This window comes from Dendrobates tinctorius, unplaced genomic scaffold (assembly GCF_039654945.1).
Source record: "Dendrobates tinctorius isolate UK_male_01 unplaced genomic scaffold, ASM3965494v1 ptg000065l, whole genome shotgun sequence".
Taxonomy (NCBI): Eukaryota; Metazoa; Chordata; class Amphibia; order Anura; family Dendrobatidae; genus Dendrobates; species Dendrobates tinctorius.
In genome coordinates this window covers 23,333,928-23,351,741 of record NW_027361733.1, presented here as the reverse complement: position 1 = coordinate 23,351,741, position 17,814 = coordinate 23,333,928, and the positions used below count along the sequence as shown (strand labels likewise).

Genomic DNA, 17,814 nt, shown 5'->3' with positions numbered 1-17,814 from the left:
GTTCTGTGTTCACCCATCCTGGTTTCCTTAAATGCTTCCTATTCTTCCCTCTTTTCGGAATTGTTAACAACTGTGCTTTGAGAATTTCATTTTTCAAGATTTCCCATCCTTCCTGGACATTTTTGTCTTTAAGGATATCCAGCCATTGGATTCCTCCAATTATCTTTCTGAATCCCTTAAAATCTGCCTTTCTGAAATCTAACCTTGACGTCTGAGTCTTCACAGGTCTTCCGCCTCTAGTTATCCAAAATTCTAAAATAGCATGGTCGCTACCTCCTAGGGTTCCAGCCACTTTTACCTCCTCAACCATTTCCTCCCTGTTTATAAGGATTAGATCCAAGGTAGCAGTTCCCCTTGTTTTCTCCCCTACCTTTTGGAAGATAAAGTTGTCAGCAAGAGAGGATAAGAATTTCCTTGACCTGTTAGTTTTGCCTGAGAGAGATTCCCAACAAATGTCTGGATAGTTGAAATCTCCCATGACAACTATGTCATATTTTTTGGAGAACTTGGCCATTTGATGCATAAAGAGTTCATCCATATCTTCAGCTTGCACAGGCGGCCTGTAGTAAATGCCTACAATGGTGTCCTTTCCATTGTTCTGTCCTTGTATTCTTACAAAAACAGTTTCCACAGAACTCCCAGTCTCTGAAGCTTCAATCTCTGTGCAGATATATGCGTTTCTAACATACAATGCAACACCCCCTCCTCGTTTATCAAGTCTGTTTCTTGCAAATAAGTTGTATCCTTCTAGTCTTGTATTCCAATCATGTGTATTGTCCCACCAAGTTTCAGTGATTCCAATGACATCATATTTCTTTTCCTGTGTTAGTAGTTCCAATTCTCCTTGTTTGTTGCCCATGCTTTGTGCATTAGTATAGAAACATTTTAGTTTGTGATTGGTTTCTCTTTCTCCAATATTTTTATTAATTAGATTCTTTCGTCTTTGTTCTTCCTTTCCACTTCTATTAGCAGAGTTCTCAATAGCATTTGTCAGGTGTATGGCTTTTTCTGGTCTTTTGCTTCCCTTCCCATGTTGTTCTAGTTTAAAGCTCTCCTTACAAGTGTAGCAAGGCGACTTCCAAATACATGCTTTCCAGTCTTCGTAAGGTGCACCCCATCTCTAGCAAGTAGTCCATCGTATAAGTAGTTCACTCCGTGATCCAGAAATCCAAATCTTTGCTGACGGCACCATCGACGTAGCCAGTTGTTCACCTGCAGAATCTTATTCCACCTCCTTGTTCCATGGCCATCCACTGGGAGGATGGAAGAGAAGACCACCTGCGCTCCCAGTTCTTTCACTTTCTTGCCTAAGTCTTCAAAGTCTCTGCAGATGGTTTCCAGGTCGTTTCTTGCGGTGTCATTTGTCCCCACATGTAGTAGCAGGAATGGGTAGTCATCTGTAGGTCTATGACGTGTTGAAGACTAGGAAGTGTATGACTCTTCCAATGATACGCAATAGTGTTTTTTACAACTAAACATAAATGTACAATTAATGTTTTGACTTCTAAGTCCAGACTATCCAGCTCTAGAGAGAGTAATGCCGACTGTGGAGAGAGAACGAAGGTTTTACAATATATTTTGTGTATAACAGAGGAGACCTGCGACCACAGGGATTGGGTCACAGGGCAACCCCAGAACATGTGTAACAAGTCACCTCTTTTGCCGCAGTTTCTCCAGCAAAGTGGTGACCTGTCGAGATTGAAATGAGCCAAACGAACCGGCGTAAAGTACCATCTGGAGAGCACCTTAAAATAGGTTTCCTGTAAAGTCATGGAAAGGGTCGAGGCATAGGATAAGGACAATGCATCTTCCCAACTTTCTGCTGAAGAGGATGCCTTGACGTCTTTCTCCCATGTTAGCATATATGAATCTTTTGTGAGAGACGAGTCCTGGTTAGAACTGCCATATATGAACTTGTGGCTCCAGAATATTGTGTGGCCTACATTAATCAGGATTTTAACAGAAGGTTCCGAAAATATCGGTCTTTTCTGTAAGAAATCTAAGATAGTGTCCTTTAATATTTGATATTCCATAAACATAGAGCAAGGTACTTTGTATTTGGATTTTACGTCACTAAAGGGTGACATTTTTCCGCCGTCGGAGATGTCCCCCAGTTTTTTTAATTCCAAATTCAGACCACCTTACAGGGAGATCTAGTTTCATTATTGAGTATAGTAGTGTGAGAGGTAAGGTTTTCAGGATTATCTTTTTAGCGGTTCCTCTCTTTGGAGTGGAGAGTTTCTTCCAAGCCAAAGAGCCTGAAAGATTGGCTGTGCTGTACAGTCAAATGTACGGTTAAAGATGGTGTTTGAGATAATGACCCTTGGATGCTTGTTATTATTAAGCTCAATCTCTAAATCCCACCATGCTGGTGGATTTTCTTGATTGAACCATTGAGAACTTTGTTTTAATAGTGTTGTATGGTAGTGAGCCGAAATTCTCGGTATTCCCATTCCTCCATTCAATTTCTTTTTATACAAGGCTTTATTAGATGTCCTTGGTTTTTTGTTTAGCCAAATAAAATTATTTAGTATAGTTTGGAGATTTGTCAATTGAATAGTTGGAAATGGGAGGGGTAAGCACCTCAGGACGTACAGTACCTTCGGGAGTATAAATATTTTGACCGTGAAATTCCTACCCCACCATGATAGGTCCCTGTCTCTAAAAACAGAGCAGTCTTTTTCAACGACTTCCGTTAATCTTTTTTATATTGTCTTGTACTGTATCACTTAGGTTTTTATTTAAAATTATTCCCAGGTACTCAATATTTTTAGTTTGCCAATTGAGGGATGAGATAGATTTAATTGAGTTTATTTGTTGGTTGCTAAGGTTAAGGGGGAGAATGTTGGATTTGCTTTCGTTAATTTTGAAATTGGAGCAGGCCGAAAATGTTTTCAATTCCTCTAAGGCTTCTGGAATAGAATTATCAGGGTCCGTGAGGGTCAGAATAATGTCGTCAGCAAATAAATTTAGTTTGTGCTGACGATTTTTTGTTATCAGCCCTTTTATCTTATCGTTTTGCCTGATGTGTTCGGCCATTGGCTCCATCGCTAAAATAAACAATAGGGGGGATAATGGGCAGCCTTGTCTCCTGGACGCAAATAAAGTCAGCCTTTGACTTCTTAAGCTCTCTCCAGAGTTGGAACCTCTTATGGGGGCTATTTAGCCCTCTTACATTGTACGTGATAAGTTTGATACTCATCTATACAGCTATCACAAGTATGTGACAAAGATATCAGCCAGACAGCTGAGTATCAAAGTGTCGATATGACCAATCACTCAAGAACTTGTCCTGTAGGAAATTTAATAACCTTGATAAACAACCAACTTCAAGCACGGAGTGCACCAAACAGTATACTTATAGCATAAACAATGAATTTAGGTGCCTAGAGTACTGGAGTCTCGAACCAGAAGAATTGTGTAAAGCTCTCCAATAGGTGCCTTGCTCAAAAGAAAGGTACTTCTAACCTAATGGGGGTATAATACGTGGTTTGGAATTTTTGGGTAGAACCTCATTGTTGAGGTAAAGCAAGCCAGGTGTGCTTGATGTAAGCAAAACCTATGTAAGTGAGTAAACTATTCATCTATTGTCCCTGGAGTGGGAAGGCTCAGCCAGAGATCTCAGGAAGTTTGCCCCTTCTTCCGGGGAGAATATTGGTATAGTTTTACCCCTGAAGTGGATTAGTAATTTAAGAGGAAATCCCCATGTGTAATGGATCTCTTTATCCCTAAGGGCTGCAGTGGTTTTGTGGAAGGACCTCCGTAGATCCAATGTTTCCTTGGGATAAATCTTCAAAAGTCTTTAGACCTTGAAAGGGTTCTAGGAAGGTCTTCTCCAACTTTAGGTATAGCTGAATTTTCTCTTTTGTTTTAACCCCTTAGCGACAGAGCCAGTTTGCAGCTTAATGACCAGGCCAATTTTTACAATTCTGACCACTGTCCCTTTATGAGGTTATAACTCTGGAACGCTTTAATGGATCCCGCTGATTCTAAGACTGTTTTTTCGTGACATATTGTACTTCATATTAGTGGTAAAATTTCTTCGATACGTCTTGTGTTTATTTATGAAAAAAATGGAAATATGGCGAAAATTTTGAAAATTTTGCAATTTTAAAACTTTAAATTTTTATGCCCTCAAATCAGAGAGATGTGTCACACAAATTTCTTAATAAATAACATTTCCCACATGTCTACTTTACATCAGCACAATGTTGGAAGCAAAATTTTTTTTTGTTAGGAAGTTATAAGGGTTAAAAGTTGACCAGCGATTTCTCATTTTTACAACAAAATTTACAAAGCCATTTTTTTTAGGGACCACATCATATTTAAAGTCATTTTGAGGGGTGTACATGACAGAAAATACCCAAAAGTGGCACCATTCTAAACACTAGACCCCTCAAGGTGCTCAAAACCAGATTCAAGAAGTTTATTAACCCTTTAAGTGCTTCACAGGAACTAAAGCAATGTGGAAGGAAAAAATTAATATTTAACTTTTTTTTGCAAAAAATTTACTTCAGAACCAATTTTTTTTATTTTCACAAGTGTTAAAAGAGAAAATCAACCACAAAATTTGTTGTACAATTTCTCCTGAATACGCCGATACCCTATATGTGGGGGTAAACCACTATTTCAGCACACGGCAGAGCTCGCAAGGGATGGAGCGCCGTTTGACTTTTTCAACGCAGAATTGGCTGGAATTGAGATCGGATGCCATGTTGCGTTCGGAGAGCCCTTAATGTGCCTAAACAGTGGAAACCTCCAACAAGTGACCCCATTTTGGAAACTAGACCCATTAAGGAACTTATCTAGATGTGTGGTGAGCACTTTGAACCCCCAAGGGCTTCACAGAAGTTTATAACGTAGAGCCGTGAAAATAAGAAATCTATTTTTTTCCACAAAGATGATCTTTTCGCCCCCAAATTTTTATTTTTTACAAGGGTAACAGGAGAAATCATACCCGCACAGTTGTTATGCGATTTGTCCTGAGTACGCTGATACCCCATATGTGGGGGGGAACCACTGTTTGGGCGCATGGGAGAGCTCGGAAGGGAAGGAGTGCCATTTTGGAATGCAGACTTTGATGGAATGGTCTGCGGACATCATGTTGCGCTTGCAGAGCCCCTGATGGGCCTAAACAGTGGAAACCCCCCACAAGTGACCCCATTTTGGAAACTAGACCCATTAAGGAACTTATCTAGATGTGTGGTGAGCACTTTGAACCTTCAAGTGCTTCACAAAAGTTTATAAACGCAGAGCCGTGAAAATAAAAAGTCTTTTTTTATTTCCACAAAAGTGATTTTTTTAGACCCCAATTTTTAGACCCCCCAAAGTTGGCAAATAGTGGAAACCCCTCAATTCTTGCTCCAACCCTAACCCCAACACACCCCTAACCCTAATCCCAACCCTAACCCTAATCCCAACCCTAATCCTTATTCTAACCCTAATTCTAACCCTAGTCGTGACCCGAGCCCTAACCCTAGCCCTAGCCCAACCCTAACCCTAGCCCAACCCTAACCCTAGCCCAACCCTAACCCTAGCCCAACCCTAACCCTAGCCCAACCCTAGCCCTAGCCCAACCCTAGCCCTAGCCCTAGCCCAACCCTAGCCCAACCCTAACCCTAGCCCAACCCTAACCCTAGCCCAACCCTAGCCCAACCCTAACCCTAGCCCAACCCTAACCCTAGCCCAACCCTAACCCTAGCCCAACCCTAACCCTAGCCCAACCCTAACCCTAGCCCAACCCTAACCCTAGCCCAACCCTAACCCTAGCCCAACCCTAACCCTAGCCCAACCCTAACCCTAGCCCAACCCTAACCCTAGCCCAACCCTAACCCTAGCCCAACCCTAACCCTAGCCCAACCCTAACCCTAGCCCAACCCTAACCCTAGCCCAACCCTAACCCTAGCCCAACCCTAACCCTAGCCCAACCCTAACCCTAGCCCAACCCTAGCCCTAGCCCTAACCCTAGCCCAACCCTAACCCTAACCCTAATGGAAAACTGAAAAAAAAAAAATTTTCTTTATTTCATTATATTGGCCTATATAAGGGAGTGATAAACGGGGGGGTTATGTACTATTTTTTTTATTTTGATCACTATGATCGTTTATCATAGTGATCAAAATAATGAATGGAATCTGCCAGCCGGAGCCGGCAGATTCCCGGCGGGCGCACTGCGCATGCACCCGCCATTTTCAAGATGGCGGCGCCCATCGGAGGATGCCGGTGGGACGTGGGACCACCGGGAGGGGACGGAGGGCCACGGAGAGGTACCGGGGGGGGATCGGGGACCCTATTTCTCTCTCCTCTGATGTGCGATCACATCAGAGGAGAGAGAAATTAAATGTAAAATCGCGGCTTTTTTTTTTTTTTGCGGTCGCCGTTATAGGGTTAATAACGGCGATCGCAAAAGCGGGGTCGGTAAAAACCGACCGATTCATGTTCTCTGGGGTCTCGGCTACCCCTGGCAGCCGAGACCCTGGAGAAAATCCGACACTGGGGGGCGCTATTCACTTAAATCACAGCGCCGTGAATTAAGGGCGCTGTGGTTTTAGTACCCTTAATTACCGCCGTTAAAAGGCGTATCGGCGGTCGTTAAGGGGTTAAAGATATGAATCTGAAAGATTGTTTCCCTAGGAGATTCAATTGGGATCCCTGATGGACGTGGCAGCCTATGGATCCTATCTATTATCAATTCAGATTCCGTGAGTGATGGTATAGCTTTTTGAAAAATGGATTTTACATGGGCAGCTAGATTTTCTTGTGCAATGTCCTCAGGTATGCCACGTATTGTAAGATTATTGCGGCGACTTCTGTCCTCTAAGTCCGCCAGTTTCGTTCTAAGTTTTTGCATTTCTGAGGACAGGTATTCAATGTCAACTGTAGAGTCTGTGGCTTTGTGTTCTAGTCTTACAATTCGTTTTTCTTGTTCTGCAAGTGTCATTTCGAATTTGGCCAATGCTCTATCCATTTTGTTTTCGTGTTTATTAAAACGAAGCTCAAATTTCTTATCAATATTATCCGTTCGTTTATTTAGGAGATGTTCAATGTTATCAATAGAGAGGGTTTGACCAGCTTTGGACGCAGAGAGAGGAGGGAAATTAGAGTTATAGTCTTGTTGGGGAGCGTCCAATCTAGACTTATTTTTAGCTGGACTAATATTAGGGGAGTAATCCCTTGAATCCTCATCCTCTTTTGAGGCTTCTCTAGATAAGGCAGAGTGTTTCTCTCCCCAAGACCCTGGGGTCTGTCTTTTGGAATTGAGTGATAAGTCCATCTCATCGGATAGGAGATTCTTTTTAGAGTGGGTGGTTTCAGGCCTATTTTTGACTCAGGAGTTTAGATCCCGAAAGAATCTCGTCTCTTTTTAGCGGAGACCTAGATGTGAGTGGACTAAGGACCTTAGCTTGGTCGTTTGAATGGTAATTTTTTCTACATGGTTTGTGGGAAGATGAAGTATTAGACTTTATGAGTGACCTGGAATTTTTCATTGTGTGTAAAAATTTGTGTACTCCCCTCTAAATTTTAACAAAATTACCTCTTTGTCTTGGGTTACTCGATTTGGCTGGATTGATGGCAGAACAAGAAGAGAAGTGATTCCTGCAGTACAATTCTACAGAGTGATAACAATATGAGGAAATATACTAGAATAAAATTCAGGTTAGAAAACACTAGAATCACTAAAGGTTACCAGAATTATTCACATCATATACGGATGTAGCAGTCACTAGAATCCATCACGGAATATACTAGAATTAAGGTAAATTCCACAAGAAAGTCAATATTGATCCACAAAGTAGCTGAGTTGACCCAAGAGGTGTATAAACGAAACTTTCAGTATAATAGTTCAGGTTACTAGGTGCAACAACTTAAGTGCTTTAATCTGAGACACTAGGATTAGGTCCAGAAGGGATGCCAATGCAGAATTTGGGGTCTCTTCTAAGGTTGTAGTAGGTTCTTTAACCCCTTTCTGACATCAGACGTACTATCCCGTCCATGGGACCCGGGCCCCTATGCCCATGGACGGGATAGTACGTCTAGCGCGATCAGCGGCACCCACGTGGTGAGCGCCGCTGATCGCGGCCGGGTGTCAGCTGATTATCACAGCTGACACCCGGCACAATGTGTCAGAGGCGGTCACGGACCGACACGTTAACCCCTTGCACACCGCGATCAAACACGATCGCGGTGTACCGGGGGTTAAAGGGAAGCATCGGCAGGGAGGGGGCTCCCTCTGTGCTTCCCTGAGCCCCCCACAGCAGCGCAATGTGCAGCGCTGCTGCGGGGGGCTCCTTCCCAGCAGGCCTCCGAATCCATGATGGCGACGGGGGCCTTGGGGGGGGGGGCCTGCAGGGAGCTGACTTCCTCAGTGCCTGCAAAGCGCAGGCATGAGGAAGTCTGCAGCAGTGCCTGTGACAGATCGCTGATCTGTCACAGTGATCTGTGATGTTACAGATCAGCGATCTGTGACAGGACAGTGATGTCCCACCTGGGACTATGTAATAAAGTTAAAAAAAAAAAAAAAAGTGTTAAAATAATTTTTAAAAAATCGCCAAATAAATTATGAAAAAAAAAATATTCCCCCAATAAATCCATTTTTTGGAAATAAAAAAAAGCACAATAAAAGTACACATATTAGGTATCGCCGCGTCCGTAACGACCTGCCCTATAAAACTGTCCCATTAGTTAACCCCTTTAGCGAACCCCTTAAAAAATAAAAAACTAAGCAAAAAATAATGATTTATTATCATATCGCCAAACAAAAAGTGCAATAACGCGCGATCAAAAAGACGCATATAAATATCCATGGTACTGCTGAAAACGTCATCTTGTCCCGCAAAAAACGAGCCACCATACACCATCATCAGCGAAAAAATAAAATAGTTATAGCTCGCAGAATAAAGCGATGCAAAAATAATTATTTTTCATATAAAATAGTTTTCATTGCATAAAACTAACAAAACATAAAAAAGACCTAAATGAGGTATCGCTGTAAGGGTATGTGCACACGTTGCAGAAAATTTCTGCACAAAAACCTGAATCCCTTCCCAGAAACCGCACCTATTTTTCCGCGGCGGTTTTTGCGCGTTTTTTGCGCGGTTTTGATGCGTTTTTGATGCGTTTTTTACCGCAGCGGCTTCTAAAAGCATGGGAGAAGCCTAAACCGCGGAAAAAAACGCAAAATTAATGTGCATGCTGCGGTTTTTACCGCAATGCGGTTTTTTCGCGGTAAAAAATGCATCAATGTGCACAAAAAGTGCAAAATGCATAGAAATGACTGCTCCTTATTTTTAGCGGTTTTATAGCGGTTTTATAGTAAAAACCGCGGTAAAAACCGCTAAAAAAACGCTGTGTGTGAACACAGCCTAACCGTACTGACCCGAAGAATAAAACCGCTTTATCAATTTTACCGCACGCGGAATGGTGTAAACGCACCCCCCAAAAGAAATTCATGAAACGCTGGTTTTTGTTCAGTCTGCGTCCCAAAAATCGGAATAAAAAGAGATCAAAAAATGTCACCTGCCCGAAAACGGTACCAATAAAAACGTCAACTCGTCCCGCAAAAAATAAGACCTCACATGACTCGGTGGGTCAAAGTACGGAAAAATTATAGCTCTCAATATGTGGTGATGCAAAAACTATTTTTACAATAAAAAGCGTCTTTTAGCGTGTGACAGCCGCCAAACATAAAAACCGCCATAAATAGTAAATCAAACCACCCGTTATCATCCCCATAGTAAGGGAAAAATAATAAAATTAAAAGAAAATGTATTTATTTCCATTTTCCCCATTAGGGTTAGGGCTGAGATTAGGGTTAGGGGTGTGTTGGGGTTCGGGTTGGAGTTAGAATTGGGGGGTTTCCACTGTTTGGGCACATCAGGTGCTCTCCAAATGCAACATGGCGTCTGATCTCAATTCCAGCCAATTCTGAGTTGAAAAAGTCAAATGGTGCTCCTTCCCTTCCAAGCTCTGCCATGCGCCCAAACAGTGTTTTACCCCCACATATAGGGTATCAGCATACTCAGGACAAATTGCAAAACAACTTTTGAGGTCCAATTTCTCCTGTTACCCTTAGGAAAATAAAAAATTGGGGGCAAAAATATCATTTTTGTGGAAAAAAATGATTTTTTTATTTTCACGCCCGGGCGTTATAAACTTGTGAAGCACTTGGGGGTTCAAAGTGCTCACCACACATCTAGATAAGTTCCGTGGGGGGTCTAGTGTCCAAAATGGGGACACTTGTGTGGAGTTTCAACAGTTTAGGTACATCAGGGGCTCTCCAAACGCACATGACACCCGCAGACCATTCCATCAAAGTCTGCATTCCAAAACGTCACTACTTCCCTTCCGATCCCCGACGTGTGTCCATACAGTAGTTTTCTCCCACATATGGGGTGTCAGCGTACTCAGAACAAATTGGACAACAACTTTTGGGGTCCAATTTCTCCTGTTACCCTTGGGAAAATAAAAAAATTGGGGACTAATTGATCATGTTTGTGGAAAAAATACAATTTTTTTATTTTCATGCCCGGGCATTATAAACTTCTGTGAAGCACTGGGGGGTTCAAAGTGCTCACCACACATCTAGATAAGTTCCTTAGGGGTCTAGTTTCCAAAATGGGGTCATTTGTGGGGGTTTCCACTGTTTAGATACATTAGGGGCTCTCCAAAGGCAACATGACACCCGCAGACCATTCCATCAAAGTCTTCATTCCAAAACGTCACTACTTCCCTTCCGAGCCCCGACGTGTGCCCATACAGTAGTTTTCTCCCACATATGGTGTCATTTGTGGGGGGTTTCCACTGTTTTGGTACATCAGGGGTTTTCCAATCGCGACATGGTGTCCGATCTCAATTCCAGCCAAAAACGTCAAATGGCGCTGCTTCCCTTCCGAGCTCTGCCATGCGCCCAAATAGTGGTTTACCCCCACATGTTTGGTATCGGCGTACTCAGGACAAATTGCACAATAACTTTAAGGCTGAGTTCACACGTGGCGTTTTTTTCGCGTTTCCGCGGCAGTTTTAACCGTGAGATTTTGCCGCGAAAAATAAGCATCCCATGCATTCCTATGGGATTCCGCAATGCTGTGCTAATGCTGCGGTTTTTACCGCGGCGGAATCGCTTCGCGGTAAAAACCGCAGCATGCTCATTATTTTGCGGAATCGCGGCGATCCCGCACCCATAGGAATGCATTGTTCCGCTTATTTCCCGCATGTGGCTGTGCACACCATGCGGAAAGTAAGCAGAACAATTGTGGATGGTACCCACGGTCCGGAGGAGAGGAGACTGTCCTCCGGGCTTTGGGTACCATATCCCTGTAAAAAATAGAATTTAAAATAAAAAAGATTATTCTCACCCTCCGACGTCCCGCGCAGCCTTCCCGCCTCTCTCCACGCTCCCGTTCCCAGTAGTCCTTTGCGAAAATGCCCGCGATGGCGTCCGATCTCGCGGGATCGCGAAGTCTCGCGGTAATTCGCGCGACGTCATCGCGAATTACCGCGAGACGTCGCGTTCCCGCGAGAACTTACGTCATCGCGGGCATTTTCGCAAAGGACTACTGGGAACGGATGCGCGGGACGTCGGAGGGTGAGAATAACACTATTTTTTATTTTTTTTTTACATTCTATCTTTTACTACTGAGGCTGCATAGGCAGCCTCAGTAGTAAAAAGTTGGTCACACTCGTCAAACACTATGTTTGACGAGTGTGACCAACCTGTCAATCAGTTCTCCAAGCGATGCTACAGATCGCTTGGAGAACGCTAGCATTTTGCAAGCTAATTACGCTTGCAAAATGCTAGTTTTTCCGCGGGAAAATCGCGGGAATTTAAAATGCGATTTTCCCGCGGACTGGAATTCCGGAATTCTCGCGGTAATTGCCGCAAGAGTTCCGGTACGTGTGAACTTAGCCTAAGGGTCCTGTTACCCTTGGGAAAATAAAAATTGGGGGTGAAAAGATCATTTTTGTGGAAAAAAATATGATTTTTTAATTGTACCGCTGTACGTTATAAACTTCTGTGAAGCACTTGTAGGTTCAAATTTTTCACCACATATCTAGATAAGTTCCTTGGGGCGTCTAGTTTCCAAAATGGGGTCACTTGTGGGGGGTTTCCACTGTTTAGGTACATCAGGGGCTCTCCAAACGTGACATGGTGTCCGATCTAAATTCCAGCCAATTTTGCATTGAAAAAGTCAAACGGCGCTCCTTCCCTTCTGAGCTCTGCCATGTGCCGAAACAGTGGTTCCCCCCCACATATCAGGTATCAGCGTACTCAGGACAAATTGCACATTAACTTTTGCAGTCCAATTTCTCCTGTTACCCTTGGTAAAATAAAAAAATTGAACCTGAAGTTTTTTTTTTGTGAAAAAAAGTTAGGTGTTCATTTTTCTTTTTTTTTAAATATTCAAAAAATTCCTGACACGCACCTAAAGGGTTAATAAACTTCTTGAATGTGGTTTTGAGCACCTTAAGGGGTGCAGTTTTTAGAATGGTGTCACTTTTGGGTATTTTATATCATATAGACCCCTCAAAGTGGCTTCAAATGTGATGTGGTCCGTAAAAATAAAATGGTGTTGCAAAAATGAGAAATCGCTGGTCAATTTTTAACCCTTAACTTCCTAACAAAAAAAATTTTTGGTTCCAAAAGTGTGCTGATATAAAGTAAACATGTGAGAAATGTTACCTATTAAGCTTTTTGTGTGCCGTATCTCTGTGATTTAAGGGCATAAAAATTCAAAGTTAGAAAATTGTGAAATTTTCAAAATTTTCGCCAAATTTCCGTTTTTTTTTTCACAAATAAACGCAAGTTATTTGAATGAAATTTTACCACTATCATGAAGTACAACATGTCACGAGAAAACAGTGTCAGAATCACCGGGATCCATGAAAGCGTTCCAGAGTTATGACCTCATAAAGGGACAGTGGTCAGAATTGTAAAAATTGGCCCGGTCATGAACGTGCAAACCACCCTTGGGGGTGAAGGGGTTAATTATCATTGAGATCGCAGCTGCGAACTAAAATAGGATCCCAAAGGATGTCACAACAGAGATCAACAGGCGCTGTTAGGCTAATGTAAGTAGGTCCTTATCACAGTTGGACCTAGCGTCGCTCGGTACAATGAGGTCCTAAGAACTAGTTGTGACCCAGGAGAAGTCACCTGTGAATCAATTTGCTGTTAAAGTATATGTAAACAGCTTAGGAGATGCAGGGGATGTAGGTGCTGTGATTGGAGGTCGCAACTTTGATGCAGAAAGAGATCCCTTATATGGGACTGAAGACTGTAAATTGTATATACTCTGTGGGCCTCTCCACCACTGCTATAGGGGGATGGAGAAGTCCCCGCAGCTCCAGAAGGGATGAGCAGGCAGCGAGAGTTATAAGTACGCAGCGGGGATCGCCGGGGAGAGCGGGAGTCGGCTACAGTGAAACCGAAAGCAAAAGTAGGAGTTTCCCCCGCGCTCCCGGAGACGCCGCAGCTGCGTCACGTTTTATAGGCAGAGATCGCAGCTTGCATGTAAAGGAAGCTCTCCCCTCAAAGCTGAAGACGGTCGCCTGAAATCAGCTAGTGAGCCTCTCCGCCGCTGCCACAGGGAGGTGGAGATGTCCCTGCAGCTCCAGAAGGGACGAGCAGGCTACGGGAGTTATAGAGACGCAGCGGGGTCGCCGGGGAGAACAAGGGCCGGCTGCGGTAGAGGTGGGAGGGGTTTATCTCGCACTGGAGGCCCCCCGCAGCTGCGACCACAGAGCACCGCATGGCAAAGCTCCGGGAGCTGATGGAGGTAGTCAAACCGCTGGAGAAGTCCTCCAAGGGGGTGGCAAGGGGTGAAGTCGGTGAGCGCTATACTCACAAATGCACCCCATTCTCTCAAAGGAGCCACAGTCTGAGTCGCCGTCCCAGTTCCTGAGAAGGGGTCACAGCTGAGATGTCACTCGTCCTCTTCACCACTGAATCATTGTAGAACCGCTGTGAGGGTCTGTTGTCCCGGTCTTCCGACGCAGGGTCGCAGCTGCGATCTGCGGCTGCCTAATTCTCGCTTTTTGTGGCTTTCTTCTTCTGTTGGAGCCCAGATGAAAATTAGGGGGTCTTGGAGGTTGCAGATGGGTGCCTCATCGGTGATGCCTTGCAGAATTTGAGGAGTCCTTAAGGTAGAAATCCTGTGGTGTAAGTACTGGCAGGCCCAGAAGTGAGGTCTGGTGAGGATGTGGGCCTCAATACCTATCTTCTCTCAAAAGTTGATTTAGATGATAGCTTTTGGAGCCAAAAGTATCCTCATAGTGCCAGATGGACTGAGAGATATTTGGAGACAGGATGGCTTGCTGAAGTTGAGTTTAAAAGTCAGATTTTGAGGTGTCCCTTCAGAGCTCCCAAGAAACCTGTCTCACATGTCTGTGAGCTAGGCCATGCCCCTGATCCTGAGTTACATCCTGTATTATACTCCAGAGCTGCATTCACTATTCTGCTGGTGGAGTCACTGTGTACATACATTACATTACTTATCCTGTACTGATCCTGTGTTACATCCTGTATTATACTTCAGAGCTGCACTCACTATTCTGCTGATGCAGTCACTGTGTACATACATTACTTATCCTGTACTGATCCTGAGTTACATCCTGTATTATACTCCAGAGCTGCACTCACTATTCTACTGGTGCAGTCACTGTGTACATACATTACATTACTTATCCTGTGTTACATCCTGTATTATACTCCAGAGCTGCACTCACTATTCTGCTGGTGCAGTCACTGTGTACATACATTACATTACTTATCCTGTACTGATCCTGAGTTACATCCTGTATTATACTCCAGAGCTGCACTCACTATTCTGCTGGTGGAGTCGGAGTACATACATTCCTTAGCTTTCTAGATCAGTCAGTATCGCACATGACACCCTTGTATTCTTATCTTATCCCAGAACCATAGGTTGGAAGTGCAGACATGTGATCTATTCTGATTGGCTTGTTTTCACTCTATGCTAATGAGGCACCTTTGCCAAATAATTGGGGCAGTGTTGAACTTCTAAGGCCTCTTTCACACTTCAGTTGTTTGACGTCAGTCAAAATCCGCCATTTTTAGAGAAAAGCAGAACCACCATTTTTTTTTGTCGGATCCGTTTTTTTTTTTTTCCCATAGACTTGCTGTTCCTAGAGTCCTGTTCCTTTACATTTCATACACTGGCGGATCCATCCACAAAACGGATCTGGTGCATCCGTTTGTTACATAGCGGAAACGGATCCGTTTTTTCACACTTTGGCAGATTTTAACTGACGTCAAACAACTGAAGTGTGAAACAGGCCTTAGTAGGTAAGATCCAGCACTGGATCATGGGTTTCACTGTGGTGTAGAGAATCCCTCCTTGCCTCTGGGATTGCTACTTTGTCACACGTCCTCAGTGCTGGGAACATACATTTATATTCCTAGTTGTCACTGATATCATCCACCGCATTTATAATGCTTCAAGCTGCTGAATTTAAGGCTACCGGTCCTTTAATAGTAATGCACCTGTGTGTAGCAGTATATGGGAGGCTCTGAGCATAGCGATAACAGAAATAGCGTCTCTTCATCTCCTGTGACCCACTTTGCTGGCACACTGACCTTGAACAGGCGCTCTGCTCTCCATGGAGATGACAGATGTTGTGCAGAGCCGCTGCGTATTACGCTACGTGCCAGATCACATGGAGGAATGCCAGAATCCACAGCAGACACCTCTACGCTTATATTAACTTGAGTTCACAATGTAATACATTTTTTTGTATTTGTTCTTTTTCTTTGTAGGGTGGTAGTTGAACGACTGGTAAAGTGTCCTGGCACTCCAGACCCAACGAACCAATACAAGATGTCGAAGTCAAAGAGCTCAGAGTCTGTGCGAGTTGTGGTGCGATGTCGGCCCATGAACAGCAAGGAGATCGCTGCCGGGTTTGATAAAGTAGTAGATGTTGATGTTAAGCTCGGTCAAGTGGCAGTAAGGATTCAGAAAGGAGCCTCTAACGAGTTGCCAAAAACCTTCACTTTCGATGCCGTCTACGACGGTAACTCTAAACAGGTGGAGCTTTACGATGAGACATTCAGGCCTCTGGTGGATTCAGTCTTGCTCGGCTTTAATGGAACCATTTTTGCATACGGCCAGACAGGCACCGGGAAAACGTACACGATGGAAGGGTTAAGGGGCGATATCGAGAAGAGGGGAGTCATACCGAACTCATTTGATCACATCTTCACCCACATTTCAAGGTCCCAGAACCAACAGTACCTGGTGAGAGCTTCATATCTAGAGATCTATCAAGAGGAGATCAGAGATCTTCTCTCTAAAGACCAATCTAAGCGGTTGGAGCTGAAAGAAAGACCAGACACAGGTGTCTACGTGAAGGACCTGTCGTCTTTTGTCACCAAGAGCGTTAAAGAGATTGAACATGTGATGAACGTGGGGAACCAGAACCGCTCAGTTGGCTCAACGAATATGAATGAGCACAGTTCCCGTTCACATGCCATCTTCATGATTACCATTGAGTGCAGCGAGCTCGGGTTGGACGGTGAAAACCATATCCGCGTGGGAAAGTTGAATCTAGTAGACTTGGCCGGAAGTGAACGGCAAACAAAGACCGGAGCCCAAGGGGAAAGGCTCAAAGAGGCTACTAAGATTAACCTGTCCCTCTCCGCACTAGGAAATGTGATTTCGGCCCTCGTAGATGGCAAGAGCACCCACATACCATACAGAGATTCCAAACTTACCAGGTTGTTACAAGATTCTTTGGGCGGCAATGCCAAAACGGTCATGGTGGCAAATATTGGCCCTGCCTCATATAACGTTGAGGAGACACTGACCACTCTACGTTACTCCAACCGTGCCAAAAACATCAAGAACAAGCCCAGAGTGAATGAAGACCCTAAAGATGCATTATTAAGAGAATTCCAAGAAGAGATCGCAAGGCTCAAGGCCCAGCTGGAGAAAAGGGTTGTGGGTAAAAGACACAAAAGGGGAAAAAGAAGACTTGGCGCTGGGGAAGATGATGAAGATGGAGACTCTTGTGAAGGAGAGGATGAGGTGGAGGATAAAGAAGACTATTGGCGGGAGCAGCAGGAGAAGCTGGAAATTGAGAAGAAGGCCATTATAGAGGACCACAGTCTGGTTGCAGAGGAAAAACTGAAACTCCTACAGGAGAAGGAAAGGAAGATGGGCGACCTAAGAAGAGAGAAAGAAGCTATGGAAATGCTGACAGCCAAAGTGAAGGTAAAATGACCCTTTTTTGTAAGTCACTTCCTGACGTGTCATAGAGATCTTCGTTCTGTTGCGTTCTTCTGTTCTTGATACAGTAATAAAAGTATCAGTAGTTGAAGTGTTCATGACCTTGTATTTACTATGCAACTTAATTGTGCCCAGAATTGTCAACTTAGTGTAGATGAAATACCCCACCCCAGGAGCAACCTTACAGCTCACAAGTCCTTACAGCTCACAAGTCCTTACCCAACCCATGCAGAATTTGTGGTCAATGGTGTGGTAATTCTCTAAAGGATAATGAATATTCTTCACTCACTTTTTGGAAAGGGCCAAACAAGATGTCTTTGATTTCACCCTTTGTATAACATGTCATTACATTGCATTTCTCGATAGTATTATTGACTACTTATGTTGTGCCAAGAGGGTAGATTTCTGTCACCATAACTGATGATGATAAATAATAGGGCTGGTCGTTGGTTCTTTCAATATTTTAGTTTTCTTAGTTGCAGAAAGCCTATTGGTGGCTTAGATGCCTGGTCATGTTACAAGATCTCATCTTCTTTCCAGTCATTGTCCATCACACTGCCTAGTGTCCATC

The 17,814-nt window shown here is 43.8% G+C and overlaps 1 protein-coding gene across 2 annotated transcripts in view; it reads left to right on the top strand.

The window, feature by feature from the left end:
• KIF3B (kinesin family member 3B) overlaps nucleotides 1–17,814 on the top strand; it is a 53,468-nt gene that overhangs the window by 17,628 nt on the left and 18,026 nt on the right. For both annotated transcript variants that reach the window (XM_073580717.1, XM_073580716.1), the window contains exon 2: nucleotides 15,776–17,228. In XM_073580717.1, the coding sequence (XP_073436818.1) occupies nucleotides 15,837–17,228 (1,392 nt within the window). In that variant the 5' untranslated portion in view covers nucleotides 15,776–15,836. The remainder of the gene's footprint in view (nucleotides 1–15,775; nucleotides 17,229–17,814) is intronic.